General features: G+C 40.3%; 1 protein-coding gene across 4 annotated transcripts in view; it reads left to right on the top strand.

Annotated features, from left to right (window-relative positions):
- Positions 1-26376, top strand: part of LOC121390601 (sodium/myo-inositol cotransporter-like) — a 63630-nt gene that overhangs the window by 27826 nt on the left and 9428 nt on the right. For all 4 annotated transcript variants that reach the window (XM_041522460.1, XM_041522457.1, XM_041522458.1 and 1 more), the window contains 11 exons: positions 156-260; positions 3232-3291; positions 4310-4414; positions 10079-10184; positions 11372-11452; positions 12616-12830; positions 13688-13823; positions 17157-17264; positions 18805-18955; positions 19709-19877; positions 24575-24796. In XM_041522460.1, the coding sequence (XP_041378394.1) occupies positions 156-260; positions 3232-3291; positions 4310-4414; positions 10079-10184; positions 11372-11452; positions 12616-12830; positions 13688-13823; positions 17157-17264; positions 18805-18955; positions 19709-19877; positions 24575-24796 (1458 nt within the window). The remainder of the gene's footprint in view (positions 1-155; positions 261-3231; positions 3292-4309; positions 4415-10078; positions 10185-11371; positions 11453-12615; positions 12831-13687; positions 13824-17156; positions 17265-18804; positions 18956-19708; positions 19878-24574; positions 24797-26376) is intronic.

Raw genomic sequence — 26376 nt, 5'->3', positions numbered from 1 at the left:
TGCGACAATTCGCTGCATGGCTGTCATTAAATTTAATATCACACTCAATACAATGGAAGGGTGAGGTGGGTGGGTCAGCCAACTCATCCCACTTGTTATGAGCACATCATATTAGATAACTGATAATTATGTTTGTTTTTTCCTTCTGTTTGCAGATGGCTTGTTCTCTATTTGTCAGCAACATTGGAACGGAGCATTTCATTGGTCTAGCTGGATCTGGGGCCGCCTCTGGTATCAGTGTGGGAGCCTGGGAATTGAATGTACGTTTCCTTGAAGTCTTCAGTTAAAACCAACTTAAAAAATTATTCATTGTTTAAATCATGTTGCAATAATTGCCCAACATTTCTGCAGTCTTCAATCTGCCTTCCATATATAGAAATGTCACTCTCCAGTAATCTAATATGTTATATCCATATTAAAAATAGCTGTTTATTTTTTAAAAAAAGAAGAAGAAAAAAATAGCTGTTTAATTAAATATTATTTTACAATTTAATTTTCACATTATTTCCATGCTTACATCCAATTAAGGTTCAAGCCTACTGTCCAGGGCACACACCTCGGGTATCTAAACTGTCTGATCAGGACAGTGGGTTAGTAATTGTAATGTTTAGTGAGAGAGATGTCGGTATATAGTTAGGGAGAAGTCGGTATAAAGTGAGGGAGAAGTCGGTATACAGTGAGGGAGAAGTCGGTATACAGTGAGGGAGAAGAGTCGGTATACAGTGAGGGAGAAGAGTCAGTATATAGTGAGGGAGAAGTCGGTATATAGTGAGGGAGAAGTCGGTATATAGTGAGGGAGAAGTCGGTATATAGTGAGGGAGAAGTCGGTATACAGTGAGGGAGAAGAGTCGGTATATAGTGAGGGAGAAGAGTCAGTATATAGTGAGGGAGAAGTCGGTATATAGTGAGGGAGAAGTCGGTATATAGTGAGGGAGAAGTTGGTATATAGTGAGGGAGAAGTCGGTATACAGTGAGGGAGAAGTTGGTATATAGTGAGGGAGAAAACGGTATACAGTGAGGGAGAAGTTGGTAATAGTACGGGAGAAGTCGGTATACAGTAGGACAAGAGTCAGTATATAGTGAGGGAGAAGTTGGTATATAGTGAGGGAGAAGTCGGTATACAGTGAGGGAGAAGAGTCAGTATATAGTGAGGGAGAAGTTGGTATATAGTGAGGGAGAAGTCGGTATACAGTGAGGGAGAAGAGTCAGTATATAGTGAGGGAGAAGTTGGTATATAGTGAGGGAGAAGTCGGTATACAGTGAGGGAGAAGTCGGTATATAGTGGACTTACATATGTGCTCCTTATTTTCCTTTTTTGGTGGACTGTTAAAAAATTGCGCCTAATTTCCGTAACAAAAACTGCACACCCTTTTTTCTCTTTGGCTTAATATCTGACGCCATATAACCGTAAATAAAATGTGTTGAGTGCCTTGTTAAATAAAACATTTCCTTCCTTCTCTATCTTAATCCTACGGGACATTCCAAATTCCATAGCACAATACCACCCTCCGCCTGTTACCGGCTACGGTCGGACTGCTGGTGCTCCCTTGCACCTGCCAGTGCAGGCGATCCCTCATTCACCCACCCCAACCCTTTCCTGTCCTGGACGGAGGAGCCTGTGCCTTGGACAGGCGTGCACTACAACAGCTTGCTCCGAATGTGCATGTTAAACACTTTGACTTGACCTGACCTGTGCTTTGAGCTGTTAAAATTTGCTCTGGCTGGAAGCTGTTGCTTGGAGGCGAACCCAGTGTGTACCAGCCTTAGAGTTGATATTATTACCCATATGGGCAGGCAGAACCCAGTGTGTACCAGCCTTAGAGTTGATATTATTACCCATATGGGCAGGCAGAACCCAGTGTGTACCAGCCTTAGAGTTGATATTATTACCCATATGGGCAGGCAGAAGCCAGTGTGTACCAGCCTTAGAGTTGATATTATTACCCATATGGGCAGGCAGAACCCAGTGTGTACCAGCCTTAGAGTTGATATTATTACCCATATGGGCAGGCAGAAGCCAGTGTGTACCAGCCTTAGAGTTGATATTATTACCCATATGGGCAGGCAGAAGCCAGTGTGTACCAGCCTTAGAGTTGATATTATTACCCATATGGGCAGGCAGAAGCCAGTGTGTACCAGCCTTAGAGTTGATATTATTACCCATATGGGCAGGCAGAAGCCAGTGTGTACCAGCCTTAGAGTTGATATTATTACCCATATGGGCAGGCAGAACCCAGTGTGTACCAGCCTTAGAGTTGATATTATTACCCATATGGGCAGGCAGAAGTGGGGAAAGAAAAATGATCTTTCCCTAAGGAAAGAAAAAAAAATCCATTTCTTTCCCTAGATATGTTTTGACGTCATAATCAGTGCTTCCTGGTGGCAGTCATATCAACAATTAAGTTATGTCATCAGAGCTATGACGCAACGCTGTCTCTTGTTCTCAGCTTGCAAATTGGTATTGTTTTCCTATAAACTGAACAATTAACTTAAGAATGGATTAACACTAAATGTATTGAATAGGGTCTCCACGAGTACTCTAGTATTTGGGCATAAATCGAGTCTAGCAATACTTGAGTCCATTCACAGGACTTGAGCACCCATGCAAAGAAGAGCACTCACATTTAATTATATGTTTTTACGTTATTTTTTCCATATATGCTTATATGTTACATTATAGGGCTAAAAGACATGGAGAGAAAACAAAAGTTGAATGTGTGGGATATAATACAATGGCATGCTTTCGCATCCATGTTAAGTGCTAGAATTAAGATGCATTATACCGTTTTACTTTATTTCTTAATCTCATTATCATCTGGTGTAAGTGTCGGGTACTCGGGTCCAGGTCGAGTTTGACCCTGGAATACTCGAGTTTAACCCTGGAATACTCGAGTTTGACCCTGGAATACTAGAGTTTGACCCTGGAATACTCGAGTTTAACCCTGGAATACTAGAGTTTGACCCTGGAATACTCGAGTTTGACCCTGGAATACTCGAGTTTGACCCTGGAATACTCGAGTTTGACCCTGGAATACTCGAGTTTGACCCTGGAATACTCGAGTTTGACCCTGGAATACTAGAGTTTAACCCTGGAATACTCTAGTTTGACCCTGGAATACTCGAGTTTGACCCTGGAATACTAGAGTTTGACCCTGGAATACTCGAGTCCAATATTTTGGACTCGCGGAGGCTCTAGTATTGAACTGTTATTTTTTTATATTTTTGTTCCAGGCTCTCTTGTTGCTGCAACTTTTAGGATGGATCTTCATCCCTGTCTACATTGCTTGTGGGGTGAGTTTCAAAACTTAATATCTTAAATACCATTCTATCTTATCACTTCCCATTCCTGCTGTTCATCCATTCGTCTGTCTGTCCATCCGTCTGTTCATCCGTCCATCCACCACATCCATCCATCCATCCATCCATCCATCCATCCATCCATCTGTCCATTTTTTAATATTCATCCATCTATTTTTTTATATCCATTTTTTTTTTACATTCATCCATTTTTGTATTCATCCCTTTTGTACATCTGTTTTTGCATCCATCCATTTTTTACATCTTTCCATCTATGCATTAATTGTTTTTGCATCTCTCCATTTTCCCATTCATCCATCCATCCTTTCCATCCATCCATCCATCCATCCATCCATCCATCCATCCATTTTTTCCATCCTTCCATCTATGCATTAATTTTTTTTGCATCTCCATTTTTCCATCCATCCATCCATCCATCCATCCATCCATCCATCCATCCACCCATCCATATATCCATCCATCCACCCATCCATATATCCATCCATCCATCCATCCATCCATATATCCATCCATCCATCCATCCATCCATCCATCATCCATCCATTTTTTACATCCTTCCATCTATGCATTAATTTTTTTTGCATCTCCATTTTCCCATCCATCCATCCATCCATTCATATATCCATCCATCCATCCATCCATCCATCCATCCATCCATCCATCCACCACATACATGTACATTCTTCCATCCATTTATGTTTCCATTCAGCTGTTGCCTGTCTGTTCATCTATCAGTTCATTAATCCATCTTCTGTTCTCATCCAATATTGTTATATACTTACCTTTTTTAACACCCAATGGCCGATGTGTATTTTTGTGCTGGGGCGTCGTTAAACATTCGTTCAATAATTATCTTCTCATTTGTTTATGTAAACTTGCTTTACACACGTTCTAAGTGTTTTTATTACAGACGTACTCTATGCCGGAGTATCTGTCGAAGAGATTTGGATGTCAGCAATTATGAGTTTACTTCTAATTGTTTTTATTACAGACATACACTATGCCGGAGTATCTGTCAAAGAGATTTGGAGGGCAGCGAATACGAGTTTACTTCGCCTTCCTCTCTTTGGTTCTCTACATCTTCACAAAATGTTCCGTGAGTTTAAATACATTACAGGTGTTTGTTTTACATCCCACAAGAGGTTCTAGTTGGACATATCAGTTTGATATTTACCAAGATATTTTTAGTCATATTGGTAATAATTTAGGATATTCCATCCACCACATGTCTCAGTACTCCAACTTTCATAACCTCAATCCACCCCCACCTCCTACATAATCCTGTTTCTACCCATGATTACCTTGCTTCCTACTAAATACATGATGAAAGAAGGAAGGTAGGAGTGCCTGGACAACAATATAATTTATTACCCACCTGGTGAACGTCTGAGTGTGTTGTACAAATTTCACATGCACCACTAGGTGCGAATTAGTGGCTAAATGAAGCCATTTCCCTTAGTGACGTCATTTTCTGTGGTCTTAGCTCAGTGCATTCATACATATCGTTATTTCTCAGATTTTACATTATTTCAAGGTGGGTAATAAATAAAATACCACACTCGTGTTTGCTAGATATAATTTTTACTAAACCATTATCTCTGACTTCACTTTCTAGCGGGACTTAGCCCAGTGATGCACGATCGGTATGATATTGATCCCCGTCAGTGGCCCATTGGGCTATTTCTCATTCCAACCAGTGCATCACAACTGGTATATCAAAGGCTGTGGTATGTGTTACCCTCTCTGTGGGATGGTGCATATAAAAGATCCCTTGCTACTAATGGAAAAATGTAGCAGGTTTCCTCTCTAAGACTATATGTCAAAATTACCAAATATTTGACATCCAATAGCCAATGATTAATAAATCAATGTGCTCTAGTGGTATCATTAAACAAAACAAACTTTAACTTTAACTGACCTTGCTTTCGTTCGGTCAAATACTAACACGGGAACTTCACTTGTTTCCTCAAAACGATATCTTGTGAAAACTTGTATATAATAGTATTGTTTATCATTGCTTCTTTTGTTTCATCACTGTGTATGTTACAGTGCTAAACCTATCAGTAGTGATGTCACACCACAGTCGTTCTGCTAGTTAACGAGTCTACCACTGCCAAATATAATGACATTCAACCCACATTACTGACATTGTTTACAATTGTTGCAAATGAAAAGAATGATAATGGATGATAAAAAGAATATTCCCCTCATGTCTTGTGATATCATAATTTATTAGCACTTGTTGAGAAAAGTATATAAATCCTCGACAAGCCTCGAATTTCATACTTTTATCAACTTGTGCTGATAAATTATGATATCACAAGACACTCGGGGAGTATCCTCTAAATATTAACCAATCCGTTGAATACAGAACGTACTGACCATCCGTTTACATGTTGTTTTGACAGGCGGTGCTGTTGACCGACACCTTCTATATATTAACCAATCCGTTGAATACAGAACATACTGACCATCCATTTACATGTTGTTTTGACAGGCGGTGCTGTTGACCGGCGCCTTCTAAATATTAACCAATCCATTGAATACAGAACGTACTGATCATCCGTTTACATGTTGTTTTGACAGGCGGTGCTGTTGACCGACACCTTCTATATATTAACCAATCCGTTGAATACAGAACATACTGACCATCCATTTACATGTTGTTTTGACAGGCGGTGCTGTTGACCGACACCTTCTATATATTAACCAATCCGTTGAATACAGAACGTACTGACCATCAGTTTACATGTTGTTTTGACAGGCGGTGCTGTTGACCGGCGCCTTCTATATATTAACCAATCCGTTGAATACAGAACGTACTGACCATCAGTTTACATGTTGTTTTGACAGGCGGTGCTGTTGACCGACACCTTCTAAATGTTAACCAATCCGTTTAATACAGAACGTACTGACCATCAGTTTACATGTTGTTTTGACAGGCGGTGCTGTTGACCGGCGCCTTCTAAATGTTAACCAATCCGTTTAATACAGAACGTACTGACCATCCGTTTACATGTTGTTTTGACAGGCGGTGCTGTTGACCGGCGCCTTCTATATATTAACCAATCCGATTAATACAGAACATACTGACCATCCGTTTACATGTTGTTTTGACAGGCGGTGCTGTTGACCGGCGCCTTCTATATATTAACCAATCCGTTTAATACAGAACGTACTGACCATCAGTTTACATGTTGTTTTGACAGGCGGTGCTGTTGACCGACACCTTCTATATATTAACCAATCCGTTGAATACAGAACATACTGACCATCCATTTACATGTTGTTTTGACAGGCGGTGCTGTTGACCGGCGCCTTCTATATATTAACCAATCCGTTGAATACAGAACGTACTGACCATCAGTTTACATGTTGTTTTGACAGGCGGTGCTGTTGACCGACACCTTCTAAATGTTAACCAATCCGTTTAATACAGAACGTACTGACCATCAGTTTACATGTTGTTTTGACAGGCGGTGCTGTTGACCGGCGCCTTCTAAATGTTAACCAATCTGTTTAATACAGAACGTACTGATCATCCGTTTACATGTTGTTTTGACAGGCGGTGCTGTTGACCGGCGCCTTCTATATATTAACCAATCCGTTTAATACAGAACGTACTGACCATCCGTTTACATGTTGTTTTGACAGGCGGTGCTGTTGACCGGCGCCTTCTATATATTAACCAATCCGTTTAATACAGAACGTACTGACCATCAGTTTACATGTTGTTTTGACAGGCGGTGCTGTTGACCGGCACCTTCTATATATTAACCAATCCGTTGAATACAGAACGTACTGACCATCAGTTTACATGTTGTTTTGACAGGCGGTGCTGTTGACCGGCACCTTCTATATATTAACCAATCTGTTGAATACAGAACGTACTGACCATCAGTTTACATGTTGTTTTGACAGGCGGTGCTGTTGACCGGCGCCTTCTATATATTAACCAATCCGTTGAATACAGAACGTACTGACCATCAGTTTACATGTTGTTTTGACAGGCGGTGCTGTTGACCGGCACCTTCTAAATGTTAACCAATCTGTTGAATACAGAACGTACTGACCATCAGTTTACATGTTGTTTTGACAGGCGGTGCTGTTGACCGGCACCTTCTAAATGTTAACCAATCCGTTTAATACAGAACGTACTGACCATCAGTTTACATGTTGTTTTGACAGGCGGTGCTGTTGACCGGCGCCTTCTAAATGTTAACCAATCTGTTTAATACAGAACGTACTGATCATCCGTTTACATGTTGTTTTGACAGGCGGTGCTGTTGACCGGCGCCTTCTATATATTAACCAATCCGTTTAATACAGAACGTACTGACCATCCGTTTACATGTTGTTTTGACAGGCGGTGCTGTTGACCGGCGCCTTCTATATATTAACCAATCCGTTTAATACAGAACGTACTGACCATCAGTTTACATGTTGTTTTGACAGGCGGTGCTGTTGACCGGCACCTTCTATATATTAACCAATCCGTTGAATACAGAACGTACTGACCATCAGTTTACATGTTGTTTTGACAGGCGGTGCTGTTGACCGGCACCTTCTATATATTAACCAATCTGTTGAATACAGAACGTACTGACCATCAGTTTACATGTTGTTTTGACAGGCGGTGCTGTTGACCGGCACCTTCTATATATTAACCAATCCGTTGAATACAGAACGTACTGACCATCAGTTTACATGTTGTTTTGACAGGCGGTGCTGTTGACCGGCGCCTTCTAAATGTTAACCAATCCGTTTAATACAGAACGTACTGACCATCAGTTTACATGTTGTTTTGACAGGCGGTGCTGTTGACCGGCACCGTCTATATATTAACCAATCTGTTGAATACAGAACGTACTGACCATCAGTTTACATGTTGTTTTTACAGGCGGTGCTGTTGACCGGCGCCTTCTAAATGTTAACCAATCCGTTTAATACAGAACGTACTGACCATCAGTTTACATGTTGTTTTGACAGGCGGTGCTGTTGACCGGCACCGTCTATATATTAACCAATCTGTTGAATACAGAACGTACTGACCATCAGTTTACATGTTTTGACAGGCGGTGCTGTTGACCGGCGCCTTCTATATATTAACCAATCTGTTGAATACAGAACGTACTGACCATCAGTTTACATGTTGTTTTGACAGGCGGTGCTGTTGACCGGCACCTTCTATATATTAACCAATCCGTTGAATACAGAACGTACTGACCATCAGTTTACATGTTGTTTTGACAGGCGGTGCTGTTGACCGGCGCCTTCTAAATGTTAACCAATCCGTTTAATACAGAACGTACTGACCATCAGTTTACATGTTGTTTTGACAGGCGGTGCTGTTGACCGGCACCGTCTATATATTAACCAATCTGTTGAATACAGAACGTACTGACCATCAGTTTACATGTTGTTTTGACAGGCGGTGCTGTTGACCGGCGCCTTCTAAATGTTAACCAATCCGTTTAATACAGAACGTACTGACCATCAGTTTACATGTTGTTTTGACAGGCGGTGCTGTTGACCGGCACCGTCTATATATTAACCAATCTGTTGAATACAGAACGTACTGACCATCAGTTTACATGTTTTGACAGGCGGTGCTGTTGACCGGCGCCTTCTATATATTAACCAATCTGTTGAATACAGAACGTACTGACCATCAGTTTACATGTTGTTTTGACAGGCGGTGCTGTTGACCGGCACCTTCTATATATTAACCAATCCGTTGAATACAGAACGTACTGACCATCAGTTTACATGTTGTTTTGACAGGCGGTGCTGTTGACCGGCACCTTCTATATATTAACCAATCTGTTGAATACAGAACGTACTGACCATCAGTTTACATGTTGTTTTGACAGGCGGTGCTGTTGACCGGCGCCTTCTATATATTAACCAATCTGTTGAATACAGAACGTACTGACCATCAGTTTACATGTTGTTTTGACAGGCGGTGCTGTTGACCGGCACCTTCTATATATTAACCAATCCGTTTAATACAGAACGTACTGACCATCAGTTTACATGTTGTTTTGACAGGCGGTGCTGTTGACCGGCACCTTCTATATATTAACCAATCTGTTGAATACAGAACGTACTGACCATCAGTTTACATGTTGTTTTGACAGGCGGTGCTGTTGACCGGCACCTTCTATATATTAACCAATCTGTTGAATACAGAACGTACTGACCATCAGTTTACATGTTGTTTTGACAGGCGGTGCTGTTGACCGGCACCGTCTATATATTAACCAATCTGTTGAATACAGAACGTACTGACCATCAGTTTACATGTTGTTTTGACAGGCGGTGCTGTTGACCGGCACCTTCTATATATTAACCAATCCGTTGAATACAGAACGTACTGACCATCAGTTTACATGTTGTTTTGACAGGCGGTGCTGTTGACCGGCGCCTTCTATATATTAACCAATCCGTTGAATACAGAACGTACTGACCATCAGTTTACATGTTTTGACAGGCGGTGCTGTTGACCGGCGCCTTCTATATATTAACCAATCTGTTGAATACAGAACGTACTGACCATCAGTTTACATGTTGTTTTGACAGGCGGTGCTGTTGACCGGCGCCTTCTATATATTAACCAATCCGTTGAATACAGAACGTACTGACCATCAGTTTACATGTTGTTTTGACAGGCGGTGCTGTTGACCGGCACCTTCTATATATTAACCAATCTGTTGAATACAGAACGTACTGACCATCCATTTACATGTTGTTTTGACAGGCGGTGCTGTTGACCGGCGCCTTCTTCATTCAGCAGAGTTTAGACTGGAACCTGTACCTGTGTATTGTGTTTCTCGTCTTTGTTACAGCCATACTTACTATCACAGGTGGGTCCATTGTAACAATGGTATGTGCTGTCTCGCTGTTTATGGGGAGCCATCACTCTCGTTCCCCATCACTCCCCTGAGACTAGTTCATTCATTCATTCATTCATTCATTCATTCATTCATTCATCACTTTAACTTATTTTCATGCTTATATCCAATTAAAGTTCAAGCACGCTGTCCTGGGCACACACCTCAGCTATCTGTCTGTCCAGGACAATGGGTCAGTGGTCTTACACCTACCCACTGAGTCGATAGATTCACTCTGGGTGGGAGCCAGTATTGGGCTGCGAACCCAGTGCCTACAAGTCTTATGTCCAATGGCTTAACCACGACACCGCCGAGGCCGGTTTTGAGACTAAGTTTAATGAGAGTAATTCTGAGATTGCCTTAGGATGTGAATTTATATGGTATCGATAATCTAAAATAGGGGAGTAATTAATTAATTTGACATCCAATAGCCAATAATTAATAAATCAATATGCTCTAATGATGTCGTTAAACAAAAACAAACTTTAAAAAACAACAAATCTGTAACACATCTGTAACACATCTGTAACAAATCTGTAACACATCTGTAACACATCTGTATAAAGTTATAATAAAGATGAAAGGAGGAAATATCTTCTAAAATAGACTAGAGCCCTTCTCCATAACCATTACTTTTCAGAGTGCATTTTTAGAATTGTTGAAAATGCATTCCGTGGTCTTACAAACACCAGGATGACCAGAAACACTTCGGATGTATGAAAATGGATAATATAAACAATAAAATGTAACTAATGTCTGATTTCAATTATCAGAAACTGATCTAAGAATAAAAAATATGTGGTAGTATTTAAAAAATAGTCTCTGTCTCTTTAAAGAAACATTTCTCGCTCCAGCCAGTGCACCACGACTGGTACATCAAAGGCCATGGTATGTGCTATCCTATCTATGGGATGGTGCATATAAAAGATCCCTTGCTGTTAATTGAAAAGAGTAGCCCATGAAGAGGCGACAGTGGGTTTTCTCTCTCTATCTGTGTGGTCCTTAGCCATATGTCTGACACCATATAACTGTAAATACAATGTGTTGAGTGCGTCGTTAAATAAACCATTTCCTTCCTTCAAAAAAAACAACATCATTAATTAACTGTCAGTTTAGAGTTTGATTGTTTCGAATAACCCCACGTCTTATATTCATTTCAGGAGGACTAACGGCCGTCATCTACACGGATACCATGCAAGCTGTGCTCATGGTCGGCGGCTCGCTCTATCTAACGGGGGCAGGTAACTCCATAACTTTCTTCAACAGCTGACATAGAGACATGACAAATCATGTGTCCAGGTTGAAAGCTGTTCCATAAAGAAACCAGTTGCCCTTAAATTTCATTTTTCATTTCAAATTATTTTCGTGCTTATATCCAATTCAGGTTCAAGCACAATGTTCTGTGCAGGCGGGCACACACACACGCACGCACGCACACACGCACGCACACACACACACACACACACACACACACACACACACCTCTCAGCTATCTGGGCTGTCTGTCCAGGACAGTGGGTTACTTGTTGGTGGTTAGTGAGAGAGAAGAGGGTGTAGTGGACTAACACCTATACCCACTGAGTCGTTGAAACTCGCTCTGGGTGGGAGCCGGTATTGGGCTACGAACCCAGTACCTACCAGCCGTATGTCCAATAGCATTACCACGACACCATCAAGACCCGTTGCCCTTAAACAGCTACATTTAAATCAAGTATGTATATGAAAACAAGGGGTGGCTCAGTCAGTAGAGTGCTCGTCTGAGGTGCTTGCATCATAGGATTGAATCACCTCAGTGGACTCGTTCTCTGATTTTTTTTGCACCACAATTGGTATATCAAAGGCCATGGTATATGCTATCCTGTATGTAGGAAAGTGCATATAAAAGATCCTTTGCTAGTAATGGAAAAATATAGTGTGTTTCCACAGTAATAATTTATGATGTGCAGTCCGTCTAGGATTGATCCCTGTCAGTAGGTCCATGGGACTATTTTTCGTTTCAGCCAGTTCACCACAACTGGTATATCAAAAGGCCATGGTATGTACTATCTTGTCTGTGGAATGGTACATATAAAAGATCCGTTGATACTAATGGAAAAAAATGTAGGTTGTTTTCTCTTTAAAATGTATGTCTATGTCAAATGTTTGACATCCAATAGCCGATGATTAATAAATCAATGTGCTCTAGTGTTGTCGTTAAACAAAACAAACAAACAACTTTGTAAAGATCCCTTGCTGCTAACCAGAAAAAGTAGCTCATGGAGTGGAGGCAGCGGGTTTCCTCTCTAATTATTTTTTAAACCTAATGTGTTGAGTGCGTCATTAAATAAAACATTTCTTTCTTTTTTCTTTGCTTATGGAAGTCCTAACAAATGATCCATTCCATTATTTAATTTCTTCCTTTCAGCATTCAGTGAAATCGGAGGTTTCAGCGGCCTTCTCGAAAAATATCCTCAAGCAGTTCCTAAGAATGTGTCAGCCATTGTCGTGAATGAGACTTGTCATTACCCAGACAAACAGGCCTTCAGAATGTTGAGAGATGCTGATGATGACTATATGCCATGGCTGGGGTTCCTTCTAGGACAGACGCCAGGTTCTATCTGGTACTGGTGTGCTGATCAGGTCAGTATATGGATTAACAAGGACATATTTTAGTATGTAGGCTTGTAGAGGTAGATGGTAGTAGAGAGATGGTGATGATGACTATATGCCATGGCTGGGCTTCCACCTGGGACAAACAAGGTGTGGACATAGTGTAGTGTGTAGGCTTGTTGAGGTAGATGGTAGTGGAGTGATGGTGTGGACATATTGTAGTGTGTAGGCTTGTTGAGGTAGATGGTAGTGGAGTGATGGTGTGGACATATTGTAGTGTGTAGGCTTGTAGAGGTAGATGGTAGTGGAGTGATGGTGTGGACATATTGTAGTGTGTAGACTTGTAGAGGTAGATGGTAGTGGAGTGATGGTGTGGACATTGTAGTGTGTAGACTTGTAGAGGTAGATGGTAGTGGAGTGATGGTGTGGACATATTGTAGTGTGTAGGCTTGTAGAGGTAGATGTTAGTGGAGAGATGCTGATGATGACTATATGCCCTGGCTGAGCTTCCTTCTGGGACAAACTCCAGGCTCTTTCTGGTAATAGTATGCTGATCAGGTATGTATATGAATTTAAAAGGTGCAGATATATTGTAGCATGTAGACTTGTAGATGTAGATTGTTTGTTTAGAGATGTTGATGATGACTATATGTCAGGACTAGGGTTTCTCCTGGATTATAAATCCTATAACCAATGATTTTAAATCAATGTGCTCTAGTGGTGTCATTAAACAAGACAAACAAAAAAATTTCCTCCTGGATCATCCAGTAGCTAAATGTTATTTAAGCAAAATGCTCAAGTAGTGTCCTTAATCAAAACATTTTAACTTATATTGAATAAACAGACTAATAATAAAATAAAGTTGTGTGGTAATTGTTTCTCAACAGGTGATTGTCCAGAGAGCGCTAGCAGCGAGAAGTATTTCCCACGCCCAGGGTGCCGTGTTGTTGGCTGGGTTCCTCAAGATTTTGCCCATGTTCGTCATGGTGATGCCGGGCATGGTGAGCCGCATTCTCTATCCAGGTCAGTGTAGTGTCACAGTTACAATACATAGTGAACTGCAGCTTTAAGGGAATAACACTTGTGTATTTGTAAGATGAGAAGGGAAGACCATAGCTTTAAGAGAGTGTTTGTTTGTATAGTTGCAAGATGAGAAGTCAAGAATGTAGCTTTAAGGAAATTTTATTTTGTATATTTGTAAGATGATGAGGTGACCCTGTAGCTTTAAGGGAATACTCTTTGTATATTTGTCAGATAAGGTGACCCTGTAGCTTCTCGGGTATAATGTTTGTAGATTTGTAAGATCATGAGGTGACCCTGTAGCTTTAAGGGAATACTCTTTGTATATTTGTCAGATAAGGTGACCCTGTAGCTTTAAAGGAATACTCTTTGTATATTTGTCAGATAAGGTGACCCTGTAGCTTCTAGGGTATAATGTTTGTATATTTGTAATAAAATGGGAAGACAAGGCCATAGCTTTAAGAGAATGTTTGTATATAAATGTATATAAGATGGTAAAGCAAGATTGTACCTTTAATAGAATAATGTTTGTATATTTGTAATAAGATGGGAAGGCAACATTGTACCTTTAAGGGAATATTGTCTTTATATTTTAAGATGATAAGGTTACCCTGTGTCTTTAAGGGAATAGCGCTTGTATATTTGTAATAAGATGGGAAGGCAAGACCATAGCTTCAAAGGAATAATGTTTGTGTATTTGTAAGATTGTAAAGCAAGATTGTAGCTTTAAAGGAATATCGTTTGTGTATTTGTAAGGCAATAAGGTTATCCTGCAGCTTCAAGGAAACAATGTTTGTATATTTGTAAGATGATAAAGGCACTATCTTTAAGGGAATAACAGTTGTATATTTGCAAGATGGGAAAGGAAGAAAACAGCTTCAAGGAAATAATGTTTGTATATTTGTAAGATGATAAAACAAGGTTGTAGCTTTAAGAGAATACATTTGTAAGATGATAAAACAAGATTGTAGCTTTAAGAGAATACATTTGTAAGATGATAAGGTGACCCTGTAGCTTTTAGGGAATAATGTTTATGTAAGAATTGTTCGTAAAAGTTTTTCAAATTTATCGATGTATAACAGTCACAAATAGCGTATCGAAGCGATTTTATACTAAATTTGTGACTGTTATACATCGATAAATTTGCAAAAAACATGACAAACAATTCTTATAATTACAAACAGCACAACTTATTTAGTTAAAACTACACATAATTCATAAATGAGTTTCTAACGTTCTTCCCATGATCTGCTTTACATAATGATTTTATTTTCTTCACTACGCTATGCAATTTTATGCAGTTTGTGACAGTTGTACATCAATAAATTCATTTAAAAAATGACAAACATATTTTATATAATTACAAAGACAGGAGCTTGTGGTGGGTTACGGCAGTCGAACCTTCTCCTTGGTCAAGCAAATTTTCTCTTCTTTTTTTCAATACTTCCATGAAGCCTGTCTTAACCACTCATAAATTTCACTAGCCACAGTTTAGCCCCTCATCCTCTTCTAAAATGTATGGTCAAATGCCTGGACACCATGACGTCATTTTTTGAGGTTTATCAAAGGATAACATTCAGTTTTTCTTCGACATTGTCCAATCAGATTTGAGGAAATCGACTGGTAGGTACTGGGTTCAGATCCCAGTCGAGGTATGGGATTTTTAATCCAGATACCGATTCCAAACCCTGAGTGAGTGCTCCGCAAGGCTCAATGGGTAGGTGTAAACCACTTGCACCGACCAAAGTTTGTTTTATTTAACGACGCCACTAGAGCACATTGATTTTTAATCTTATCATCGGCTATTGGACGTCAAACATATGGTCATTCTAACACTGTTTTTAGAGGAAACCCGCTGTTGCCACATAGGCTACTCTTTTTACGACAGGCAAGTGGTTTACACCTACCCACTGAGCCTTGCGGAGCACTCACTCAGGGTTTGGAGTCGGTATCTGGATTAAAAATCCCATGCCTCGACTGGGATTCGAACCCAGTACCTACCAGCCTGTAGACCGATGGCCTGCCACGACGCCACCGAGGCCGGTTGCACCGACCAGTGATCCATAACTGGTTCAACAAAGGCCATGGTTTGTACTATCCTGCCTGTGGGAAGAGCAAATAAAAGATCCCTTGCTGCTAATCATGTAGTGGCGACAGCGGGGTTCCTCTCTCTATATCTGTGTGGTCCTTAACCATATGTCTGACACCATATAACTGTAAATAAAATGTGTTGAGTGCGTCGTTAAATAAAACATTTCTTTCTTTCTTTCTTTCTTCTAAAATGTATGCACAAACGCCTGGACACACCATATTTAGTTAAAATACACATAAATCAGCTTCTAACGTCCTTTCCATGACCTGCTTTACGTAATGACGTCCTAGCTGGCGTAATGATGTCCTAGCTGGCGTAATGATGTCCTAGCTGGCGTAATGACGTCATTTTTTGAGGTTTATCGAAGGATAACATTCAGTTTTTCTTCGACATCGTCCAATCAGAATTGAGGAAATCGCATAAAAGCAGAAAGTTTGTAATTATATATTTGCAAGATAATAAGGTGATGTTGTAGCTTTAAGTGAATGTTTGTATGTCTGATAGTAAGATGGGAAGGTGAGACTGTTATGGTTGTTATGGAATAACATTTGTTTGTGAGATGATAAAGTAAGACTATAGTTTTTAGGGAATGTTTTTTTGCATGTTTGTAAGATGATAAAGTGACCTTGTAGCTTTAAGGGAATATCGTTTGTATATTTGTAAGATGAAAAGTGACCTTGTAGCTCTAAGGGAATATCGTTTGTATATTTGTAAGATGATAAAGTGACCTTGTAGCTTTAAGGGAATATTGTTTGTATATTTGTAAGATGATAAAGTGACCTTGTAGCTTTAAGGGAATATCGTTTGTATATTTGTAAGATGATAAAGTGACCTTGTAGCTTTAAAGGAATATTGTTTGTATATTTGTAAGATGATAACGTGATCCATAACTGGTTCAACAAAGGCCATGGTTTGTGCTATCCTGCCTGTGGGAAGCGCAAATAAAAGATCCCTTGCTGCTAATCGGAAAGAGTAGCCCATGTAGTGGCGACAGCGGGTTTCCTCTCTCTATATCTGTGTGGTCCTTAACCATATGTCTGACACCATATAACCATAAATAAAATGTGTTGAGTGCGTTGTTAAATAAAACATTTCTTTCTTTGTAGCTTTAAGGGAATAACGCTTCACAATGGTATATTTGTAAGATTATAAGGTGACCCTGTAGCTTTAAGGGAATAATGCTTGACAATAGTATATTTGTAAGATGGAAATAGCATTAATTTTGTTTTTATATTGGTTCACAGATGAGGTAGCTTGCAGTAACCCTGACTACTGTATGCAGGTGTGTCAGAGTAAAGCAGGCTGCAGCAGTATAGCTTACCCTCGTCTGGCTCTCGGCATCATGCCCAATGGTAAGTCAGAGTGTTGTAGATAGCAGTATCACTTACCCTTGTCTGGCTCTCGGCATCATGCCCAATGGTAAGTCAGTGTTGTAGATAGCAGTATCACTTACCCTCATCTGGCTCTCGGCATCATGCCCAATGGTAAGTCAGAGTGTTGTAGATAGCAGTATCACTTACCCTCATCTGGCTCTCGGCATCATGCCCAATGGTAAGTCAGTGTTGTAGATAGCAGTATCACTTACCCTCATCTGGCTCTCGGCATCATGCCCAATGGTAAGTCAGAGTGTTGTAGATAGCAATATCACTTACCCTCATCTGGCTCTCGGCATCATGCCCAATGGTAAGTCAGTGTTGTAGATAGCAGTATCACTTCCCTCATCTGGCTCTCGGCATCATGCCCAATGGTAAGTCAGAGTGTTGTAGATAGCAATATCACTTAACCTCATCTGGCTCTCGGCATCATGCCCAATGGTAAGTCAGTGTTGTAGATAGCAGTATCACTTACCCTCATCTGGCTCTCGGCATCATGCCCAATGGTAAGTCAGTGTTGTAGATAGCAGTATCACTTCCCTCATCTGGCTCTCGGCATCATGCCCAATGGTAAGTCAGTGTTGTAGATAGCAGTATCACTTCCCTCATCTGGCTCTCGGCATCATGCCCAGTGGTAAGTCAGAGTGTTGTAGATAGCAATATCACTTAACCTCATCTGGCTCTCGGCATCATGCCCAATGGTAAGTCAGTGTTGTAGATAGCAGTATCACTTACCCTCATCTGGCTCTCGGCATCATGCCCAATGGTAAGTCAGAGTGTTGTAGATAGCAGTATCACTTACCCTCATCTGGCTCTCGGCATCATGCCCAATGGTAAGTCAGAGTGTTGTAGATAGCAATATCACTTAACCTCATCTGGCTCTCGGCATCATGCCCAATGGTAAGTCAGTGTTGTAGATAGCAGTATCACTTACCCTCATCTGGCTCTCGGCATCATGCCCAATGGTAAGTCAGAGTGTTGTAGATAGCAGTATCACTTACACTTGTCTGGCTCTCGGCATCATGCCCAATGGTAAGTCAGTGTTGTAGATAGCAGTATCACTTACCCTCATCTGGCTCTCGGCATCATGCCCAATGGTAAGTCAGTGTGTTGTAGACAGCAGTATCACTTACCCTTGTCTGGCTCTCGGCATCATGCCCAGTGGTAAGTCAGTGTTGTAGATAGCAGTATGAGTTATCTCCCTTGATCAGATGCTTGAGAATTGATGATCACCGCTCTGATGAGTGACCTTGACTCATGACTGCTGGATGGTACAATTCCTTTAGTATAACAAAAAGTCAGCCATGTAGTATTTGATCTCGGTAAAATTGAAATATGTGAGTTATCTCCCTTGATCAGATGCTTGTAGGTTGATGATGGCTGTGATGATCGCCGCTCTGATGAGTGACCTTGACTTATGATCATTGAAGGTGCAATTCTTTTAGTATAACACAAATTCAGCCATATCTTAATCACTCCTGATGAATTTGAAATGTAAGAGTTATCTCCCTTTGACCAGGTGCTCGAGGGTTGATGATGGCTGTGATGATCGCTGCTCTGATGAGTGACCTTGACTCCATCTGGAACAGCGCCAGCACTTTGTTCACCATCGACATCTGGAAACGGTTCCGCAAACACGCCAAGGTCACCGAACTCATGATCGTTGGAAGGTATATAATGACAATTTTCAAATTCTTGACTGTGGCATTGTGGTGGGTGTTTTCCTCTCAGCTAAAAAAATAATGTTACTTTTTAAGTGGCAGAAGTGGTGTCAAATTTGCATTTACTTCCACGTTATTAAATTTTTGCACTCTATAAATACTACATCAATGTTGTTATAAATAATGATAAATATGTACATAATCTAAATTTGCGTGTGTGTGTGTGTGCATATTTGTTTTATTCTGTCCTCCTCCTCTCTCTCTCTCTCTCTCTCTCTCTCTCTCTCTCTCTCTCTCTCTCTCTCTCTCTCTGTCTCTCTCTCTCTCTCTCTCTCTCTCTCTCTCTCTCTCTCTCTCTCTCTCTCTCTCTCTCTTTCTGTCTCTCTGTCTCTCTCTCTCTCTCTCTCTCTCTCTCTCGTTCTCTTTCTCGCTGACTCTCATTTTCATATAGCATTATATACTTTCATTTACTCTAGATACTTGTTAAAATCCAGGTCCTTGTGAATATATTATTTTAATTAATTCTGCCTATAAAGTAGTAACTACATTATGTGTGTATAAATTGTGTGTATAATTATTGTAACAACCCATGTCTTCTCACTTTGCTTGGGTTGATATTTGTCAACAAGGGAATGGTCAAGAAAAAATAAACTGTAACTGAGTTAAAAAAGACAAAAAAAAGACAAAAAAAGACACTACATCAATGAAACTTGGTTTATAGTTGCACTGATGAACATTCAGACATTCCTTTTTTCTCTTCAGATTGTTCATTCTTGTGATGGTCGGTCTCTCCATTGCCTGGGTTCCCGTGATCAAGGAGACACAAGGAGGCCAAGTGTTTATTTATATTAACGAGATTACAAATTACCTGGCGCCGCCATTCGCGGCAATTTTTCTCCTGGCAGTCTTAGTACCCTTCGTCAATGAAAAGGTATGTCGAACAAAACCGTTTTCAAATTCTTTCTTTCCTTAAGCCATTAAACTATGAACAAACCTCAGCAGATAAACAGAGGACACTCCCCACATGTCTTGTGATATTATAATTTATCAACACGAGTTGATAAAAGTATGAAATCAGAGGCTTTCCGAGGATTTTTATACTTTTATCAACGAGTGCAGATATAGAGGATAATAAACGAGTTACCAGTTATTATCAAATTTATGTCCCGAGTAAAATAATTTTCACTTGTCACGAGCTTTAGCAAGTGACAAGTGAAAATTATTTGACGAGGGACATAAATTTGGTAATAACTGATACTGAGTTTGTTATTCTATTTATTACCCCAGCTATTTTATTATATATTTTTTTAAAGCCCCTTTATTTTCTATATAGTCTACATCGGCTACACGTCCATGTATATAGAAACAATGTAAACTACTTCTGTTCTGGGTATTACTTTAACTTTGTATTTTATTCACGGTTCACAGATAAATTTAAAAACCCAAAGTTCTATATATTCTGTAAAAACACTCTATAAATTTATTAATGAATTGCATTAAACCATCATTTTATTACAAGTTTAACACTGAAACCAGAAAATCGCAAATGCTTTAAACTATGTGACGTCATTGTGTGATTTGCCAAATCATGATGACGTCATATTTAGTACTAATAAGGTGATTGGTTTGTTGGCATCCAATCGTCTAATAGTACTGTATGTTAAACCAATGTTTGATAATTTCTCAGTGAGAAATTATGATTTTTATTTTCCCTGTTATGAGTGCTTGCAGGGTAATAAACATTATGATATCACAAGACACGAGGGCGTATTCTTTTTATCATCCATTATCATTCTTTTCATGTGTGACAATTGTAAACAATGTCAGTAATGTGGGTTGAATGTCACTATATTTGGCAGTGGTACGTAGACCGTTAACTAGCAGAATGGCAGTGATGTGATGTCACTAATGATAGGTTTAGTGCTGTTACAGTGATGTAACAAAATGAAGTGATATCTCCTAGGAGAATATCGCAAATTATAGTGCCAGCAATATCTCCTACAAAAGCCATTAATGGATGATAAATAGGCATTCTTCATTACTAAATAATTAAATTTCCAGTGCAGGACGTAGCCCAGATAAAGTGCTTGCCTGATGAGTGGTTGGTGTAGGATCGATCCCCGTCGGAGGACCCATTGGGCTGTTTCTTGTTCCAGCCAGTGCACCACGACTGGTATGTCAAATTCTGTGGTATATGCTATCCTGTCTATGGATGTATAGGCATACAGGCTGCCATTTTTGTAAGGGGGGAGGGAGCAGGCTGATTTCCGAATTCAACGAAAATGCCAGAATCTGGATAACAATATATATTCATATTAGCAGTACTGCCAAACAGCTATATAAAGTTGCAAACAAACCACTGCATATTCACATGGACTACAACTAATAGTATGGGTAAAATGATGCAAATACAGGGTGAAAAGCTTTTAGATAAGCTTGTGACTTTTAATTTCATGCAGGGGTCTAGATTATGGTAGCCCCACTCCCATCATTAGAATATGTCATATTCTATGTTGGGCTAGTAAATAACTACTATTGCCATGCCCGACGGCTAGTGAATTGTTTTTTGGTGAAATGTTGCAGTTAAGTCTATTTTGTAAATATAAATATCCTGCTCTCACTCCAACCCCCCAATGTTAGTGTTTTCAAGCTCCATCTCCCTCTTTAGCTGACATATCCAATTATTACTATTATTTAATAAAATTGTACTAACTTAAAAGTAATGTAGGGCTAGTGAATTTTTAATCGTGGCTAGTACATTTTTAAAATCACTGACTGATCCCATGGCTATTGGATTTTATAGAAAAATTTTTAAATCACTGATCCCATGGCTAGTGGATTTTATAGAAATTAAAAAAATCACTGATCCCATGGCTAGTGGATTTTGAAGATATTTTTTAAAATCACTGATCCCATGGCTAATGGATTTTATAGAAATTTTTAAAATCACTGATCCAATGGCTAGTGGATTTTATAGAATTTTTTTAACTCACTGATCCAATGGCTAGTGGATTTTATAGAATTTTTTTAAATCACTGATCCAATGGCTAGTGGATTTTAGAGAATTTCTTTTAAATCACTGATCCCATGGCTAGTGGATTTTAGAGAAATTTTTAAATCACTGATCCCATGGCTAGTGGATTTTATAGAAATTCTAGAAGCCCTGAATTTTCATGGAATGTTTTTGTTTTTTTTCCCCAGGGTGCCTTCTTTTTCTTCTTTTCGTTAATGATTGCGTGGCTAGTAATTTTTTTTAAATCACTGACTGATCCCATGACTTGTGAATTTTATAGAATTTTTTTTAAATACTGATCCCATGGCTAGTGGATTTTATAGAAAGTTAAAAAAAATACTGATCCCATGGCTAGTGGATTTTATAGAAATTCTATAAGTCCTGAATAGTCTTATTCAACTTACCGTACTAGCACAACAACAATGCTATACGACCCTGAGTTATAACCTCCACTGCAGAATTATCTCCCCTTGCCGGATGTATAACCTACACCCGTGCATGGGTAGACCGTATATCCTCGTTTTTGATTCTGCAGTCCTCCATTGCAGTCGTGTTCCGAGTTCTGTAGTAAAATTTTTGTCAAATTGTTAAATTGTTTATTCATTTGTAATTTTGTTTTACTCTGTCATACGAGGTCTTTTGGGTGATTTACACAGGGTGTTAATGTCTGACACGGCTTCCTCGGGCTCCAACCGGTTGGTTGTGTGTGCCGAGGGGGGTTGTCTTAAACGACTGCCCCAGTTTGATCAGCATTTGTTATGTCGGGCATGTCGTTCAGGACAGAGTGGCATCCGAAGCCGGAGGTTTTCCGACTTCACGCATGGCGGTTGTTGGGGTTTCCCTCCGAAACAGAGGCTTTTCTAAACGGGTTGCTGAGCTCGTCTCCTCTTCGAAGTGCCAGTCTACGGAGAGGGTCTACCAGTGTCACTGGCGCGCTTGGGTTTGTTGGGCGACTGAGAGGGACGTGGATCCCTTGTCGCCTACTGTTAATGACTTAGCTGAGTACTTTCTGGTTCTTGTCCAAGAAAGACAGCTGAAGGTTCAAACAGTGAGAAGTCACCGGTCGTCCATTTTCACTACTCTGAGGCAGTGTGGACATCAAGATTTCTCAACGAATCTCGTGTTACATGACTTGCTTAAGTCGTTGCAAAACACGGTTGAGAAGCCTTCCATTTTGCCTAAATGGAATGTTTTTCTGGTTCTTCATGCACTCAAAGGCAAGCCCTACGAGCCTTTGAAATTCGCCAGTCTTTGTCATTTGACGTGGAAAACTTTGTTTCTGGTCTCACTAGCGGCTTGCCGTCGTATTAGTGAGATTCATGCTTTTTTGCATGATTTGGTGGATTACAATACGGATGGGTCAGTTGCGTTACATACTGATCCTGTTTTCGTGGCTAAGAACCAGGTGCCAGGGGAAGAGTTTCCTCCGGCCATCATTCAATGTTTATCTCGTACGCTTTCTGTGGATAATTCTGATAGACTTCTTTGTCCGGTGCGGGCTTTGAAATTCTATTTGGAGCGTACTAGAAATCTCCGGCAAAACACGAAGAGACTCTTTATCTCTTTCACTCGCCAACCAGGAGACATTACGAAGAATGCTTTGTCGAGATGGATTGCTGCAACCATCAAACTGGCATATGAGAAGGCGGGTGATCATGTTCTGCAGAATTTCTCCGTTCGACCTCATGAGATTCGGGCGATTTCTGCTTCCCTTAATTTCCATGATTCTTTGGACATTTTCACGGTCATGAGTGCGGGGTTTTGGAAAGGTCGACACACGTTTGACCGGTTTTATTTCCATGATATGGCTGTTGGTCCGGACGGAACTCGGCGGATTCAGTCAGTCATTGCAGGGCAGCAAGTCATTTCGGTGCGCAGGGCCACGAGTAGGGGTTGACCCTTATTTCGTCCGTTCGCTACCGGCAGTCTTTCTGGGAGATAGTTCTCCACCTCCTGTTTGGAGAGTGGGGGGTGGATGGTTGACTATCTGGGGCAGTCGAGTGTCTTTTACCATTACTTGGTGTGCGGGTTTCCTCACCTTGTTAACTTGGTTTACTTTTAATTGGGGTTGTAGTTCTTCAATTTAAAAGTCACTTTGACATTTTATACCTCGTATGATGTGGGTTGCTTTTTCACTGTATCATTACTTGAGACGAACACTACTGGTTGAATGGGTAAGTCCTCCTTGTTTTCTTACCTCCTCCCTTTAATGTTAAATTCTCGTGCTTTAATGGTGTTATATCACGTCTGTTATAGCATTGTTGTTGTGCTAGTACGGTAAGTTGAATAAGACTTAGAACATTTGTTTCTAATTTTCATTATTATTCATACTTACCTAGTACTAGCACAACAACCGTTACCTCCCACCCGCCCCGAGGGAGGTCTTTTTTGATTCAGTCATTCTGGACTTTGAATCGATAACGAGGATATACGGTCTACCCATGCGCGGGTGTAGGTTATACATCCGGCAAGGGGAGATAATTCTGCAGTGGAGGTTATAACTCAGGGTCGTATAGCATTGTTGTTGTGCTAGGGCTAGGCAAGTATGAATAATAATGAAATTAGAAACAAATTTTCTAATTTTCAAGGAATGTTGTTTTTTGTTTGTTTTCCAGGGTGCCTTCTTTTCGTTGATGATTGCATTAGTCGTGGGCGTGGTGCGCCTGGTGCTGGTGTTCGCCTTCAACAATGAGACTTACTGCGGCAAGACGGCCGTGGTCAACCTGTCCATCCTGACCAACTTCCACTACATGTACTTTGCACTCTTCCTCACTCTGATCACCACATTCTTTGCCATCGTCATCAGTCTGGCCACCGGAGGCTCGGAGGATAAATATGTGAGTACTTAACCGGAGGCTCGGATGATAAATATGTGAGTACTTCACTGAAAGGGTTGGATGATAAATATGTGAGTACTTACCAGAAGATCGGAAGATAAATATGGGAGTACTTCATTGGAGGATCGAAGGATAAATATGTAAGTACTTCACCAGAGGGTCGGAAGATAAATATGTAAGTACTTCACTTGAGGGTCTGAGGATAAATATGTAAGAACTTCACTTGAGGGTCGGAGGATAAATATGTGAGTACTTCACCGGAAGGTTTGAAGATAAATATGTAAGTACTTCACTGGAGAGTCAGAGGATAAATATGTAAGAACTTCACTTGAGGGTCGGAGGATAAATATGTGAGTACTTCACTTGAGGGTCGGAGGATAAATATGTGAGTACTTCACCGGAAGGTTTGAAGATAAATATGTAAGTACTTCACTGGAGAGTCAGAGGATAAATATGTAAGAACTTCACCGGAGGGTTTGAAGATAAATATGTAAGTACTTCACCAGATGATCAGAGGATAAATATGTGAGTACTTCACCAGATGGTCAGAAGATAAATATGTGAGTACTTCACGGGAAGGTCGGAAGATAAATATGTGAGTACTTCACGGGAAGGTCAGAGGATAAATATGTAAGTACTTCACTTGAGGGTCGGAGGATAAATATGTGAGTACTTCACCGGAAGGTTTGAAGATAAATATGTAAGAACTTCACCGGAGGGTTTGAAGATAAATATGTAAGTACTTCACCAGATGATCAGAGGATAAATATGTGAGTACTTCACCAGATGGTCAGAAGATAAATATGTGAGTACTTCACGGGAAGGTCGGAGGATAAATATGTGAGTACTTCACGGGAAGGTCGGAGGATAAATATGTGAGTACTTCACGGGAAGGTCGGAGGATAAATATGTGAGTACTTCACCAGATGGTCAGAAGATAAATATGTGAGTACTTCACGGGAAGGTCGGAGGATCAATATGTGAGTACTTCACTGGAAGGTTTGAAGATAAATATGTGAGTACTTCACGGGAAGGTCGGAGGATAAATATGTAAGTACTTCACTTGAGGGTCGGAGGATAAATATGTGAGTACTTCACCGGAAGGTTTGAAGATAAATATGTAAGAACTTCACCGGAGGGTTTGAAGATAAATATGTAAGTACTTCACCAGATGATCAGAGGATAAATATGTGAGTACTTCACCAGATGGTCAGAAGATAAATATGTGAGTACTTCACGGGAAGGTCGGAGGATAAATATGTGAGTACTTCACCAGAGGGCTGGAAGATAAATGTGAGTACTTCACCAGAAGGTTGGAAGATAAATATGTGAGTACTTCACCGGAGGGTCGGAAGATAAATATGTCAGTACAGTACTACTCCACCGGAGGGTTGGAAAATAAATATATGAGTACTTCACCGGAGGGTCGGAAGATAAATATATGAGTACTTCACCGGAGGGTTGGAAAATAAATATGTGAGTACTCCACTGGAGGGTTGGAAAATAAATATGTGAGTACGTCACCGGAGGGTCGGAAGATAAATATGTGAGTGGTGTATTATATTGTGGGGGGTGGGGTG

Source organism: Gigantopelta aegis, chromosome 15, assembly GCF_016097555.1.
Source record: "Gigantopelta aegis isolate Gae_Host chromosome 15, Gae_host_genome, whole genome shotgun sequence".
Lineage (NCBI taxonomy): Eukaryota > Metazoa > Mollusca > Gastropoda > Neomphalida > Peltospiridae > Gigantopelta > Gigantopelta aegis.
This window is presented reverse-complemented; position numbering and strand designations above follow the sequence as displayed.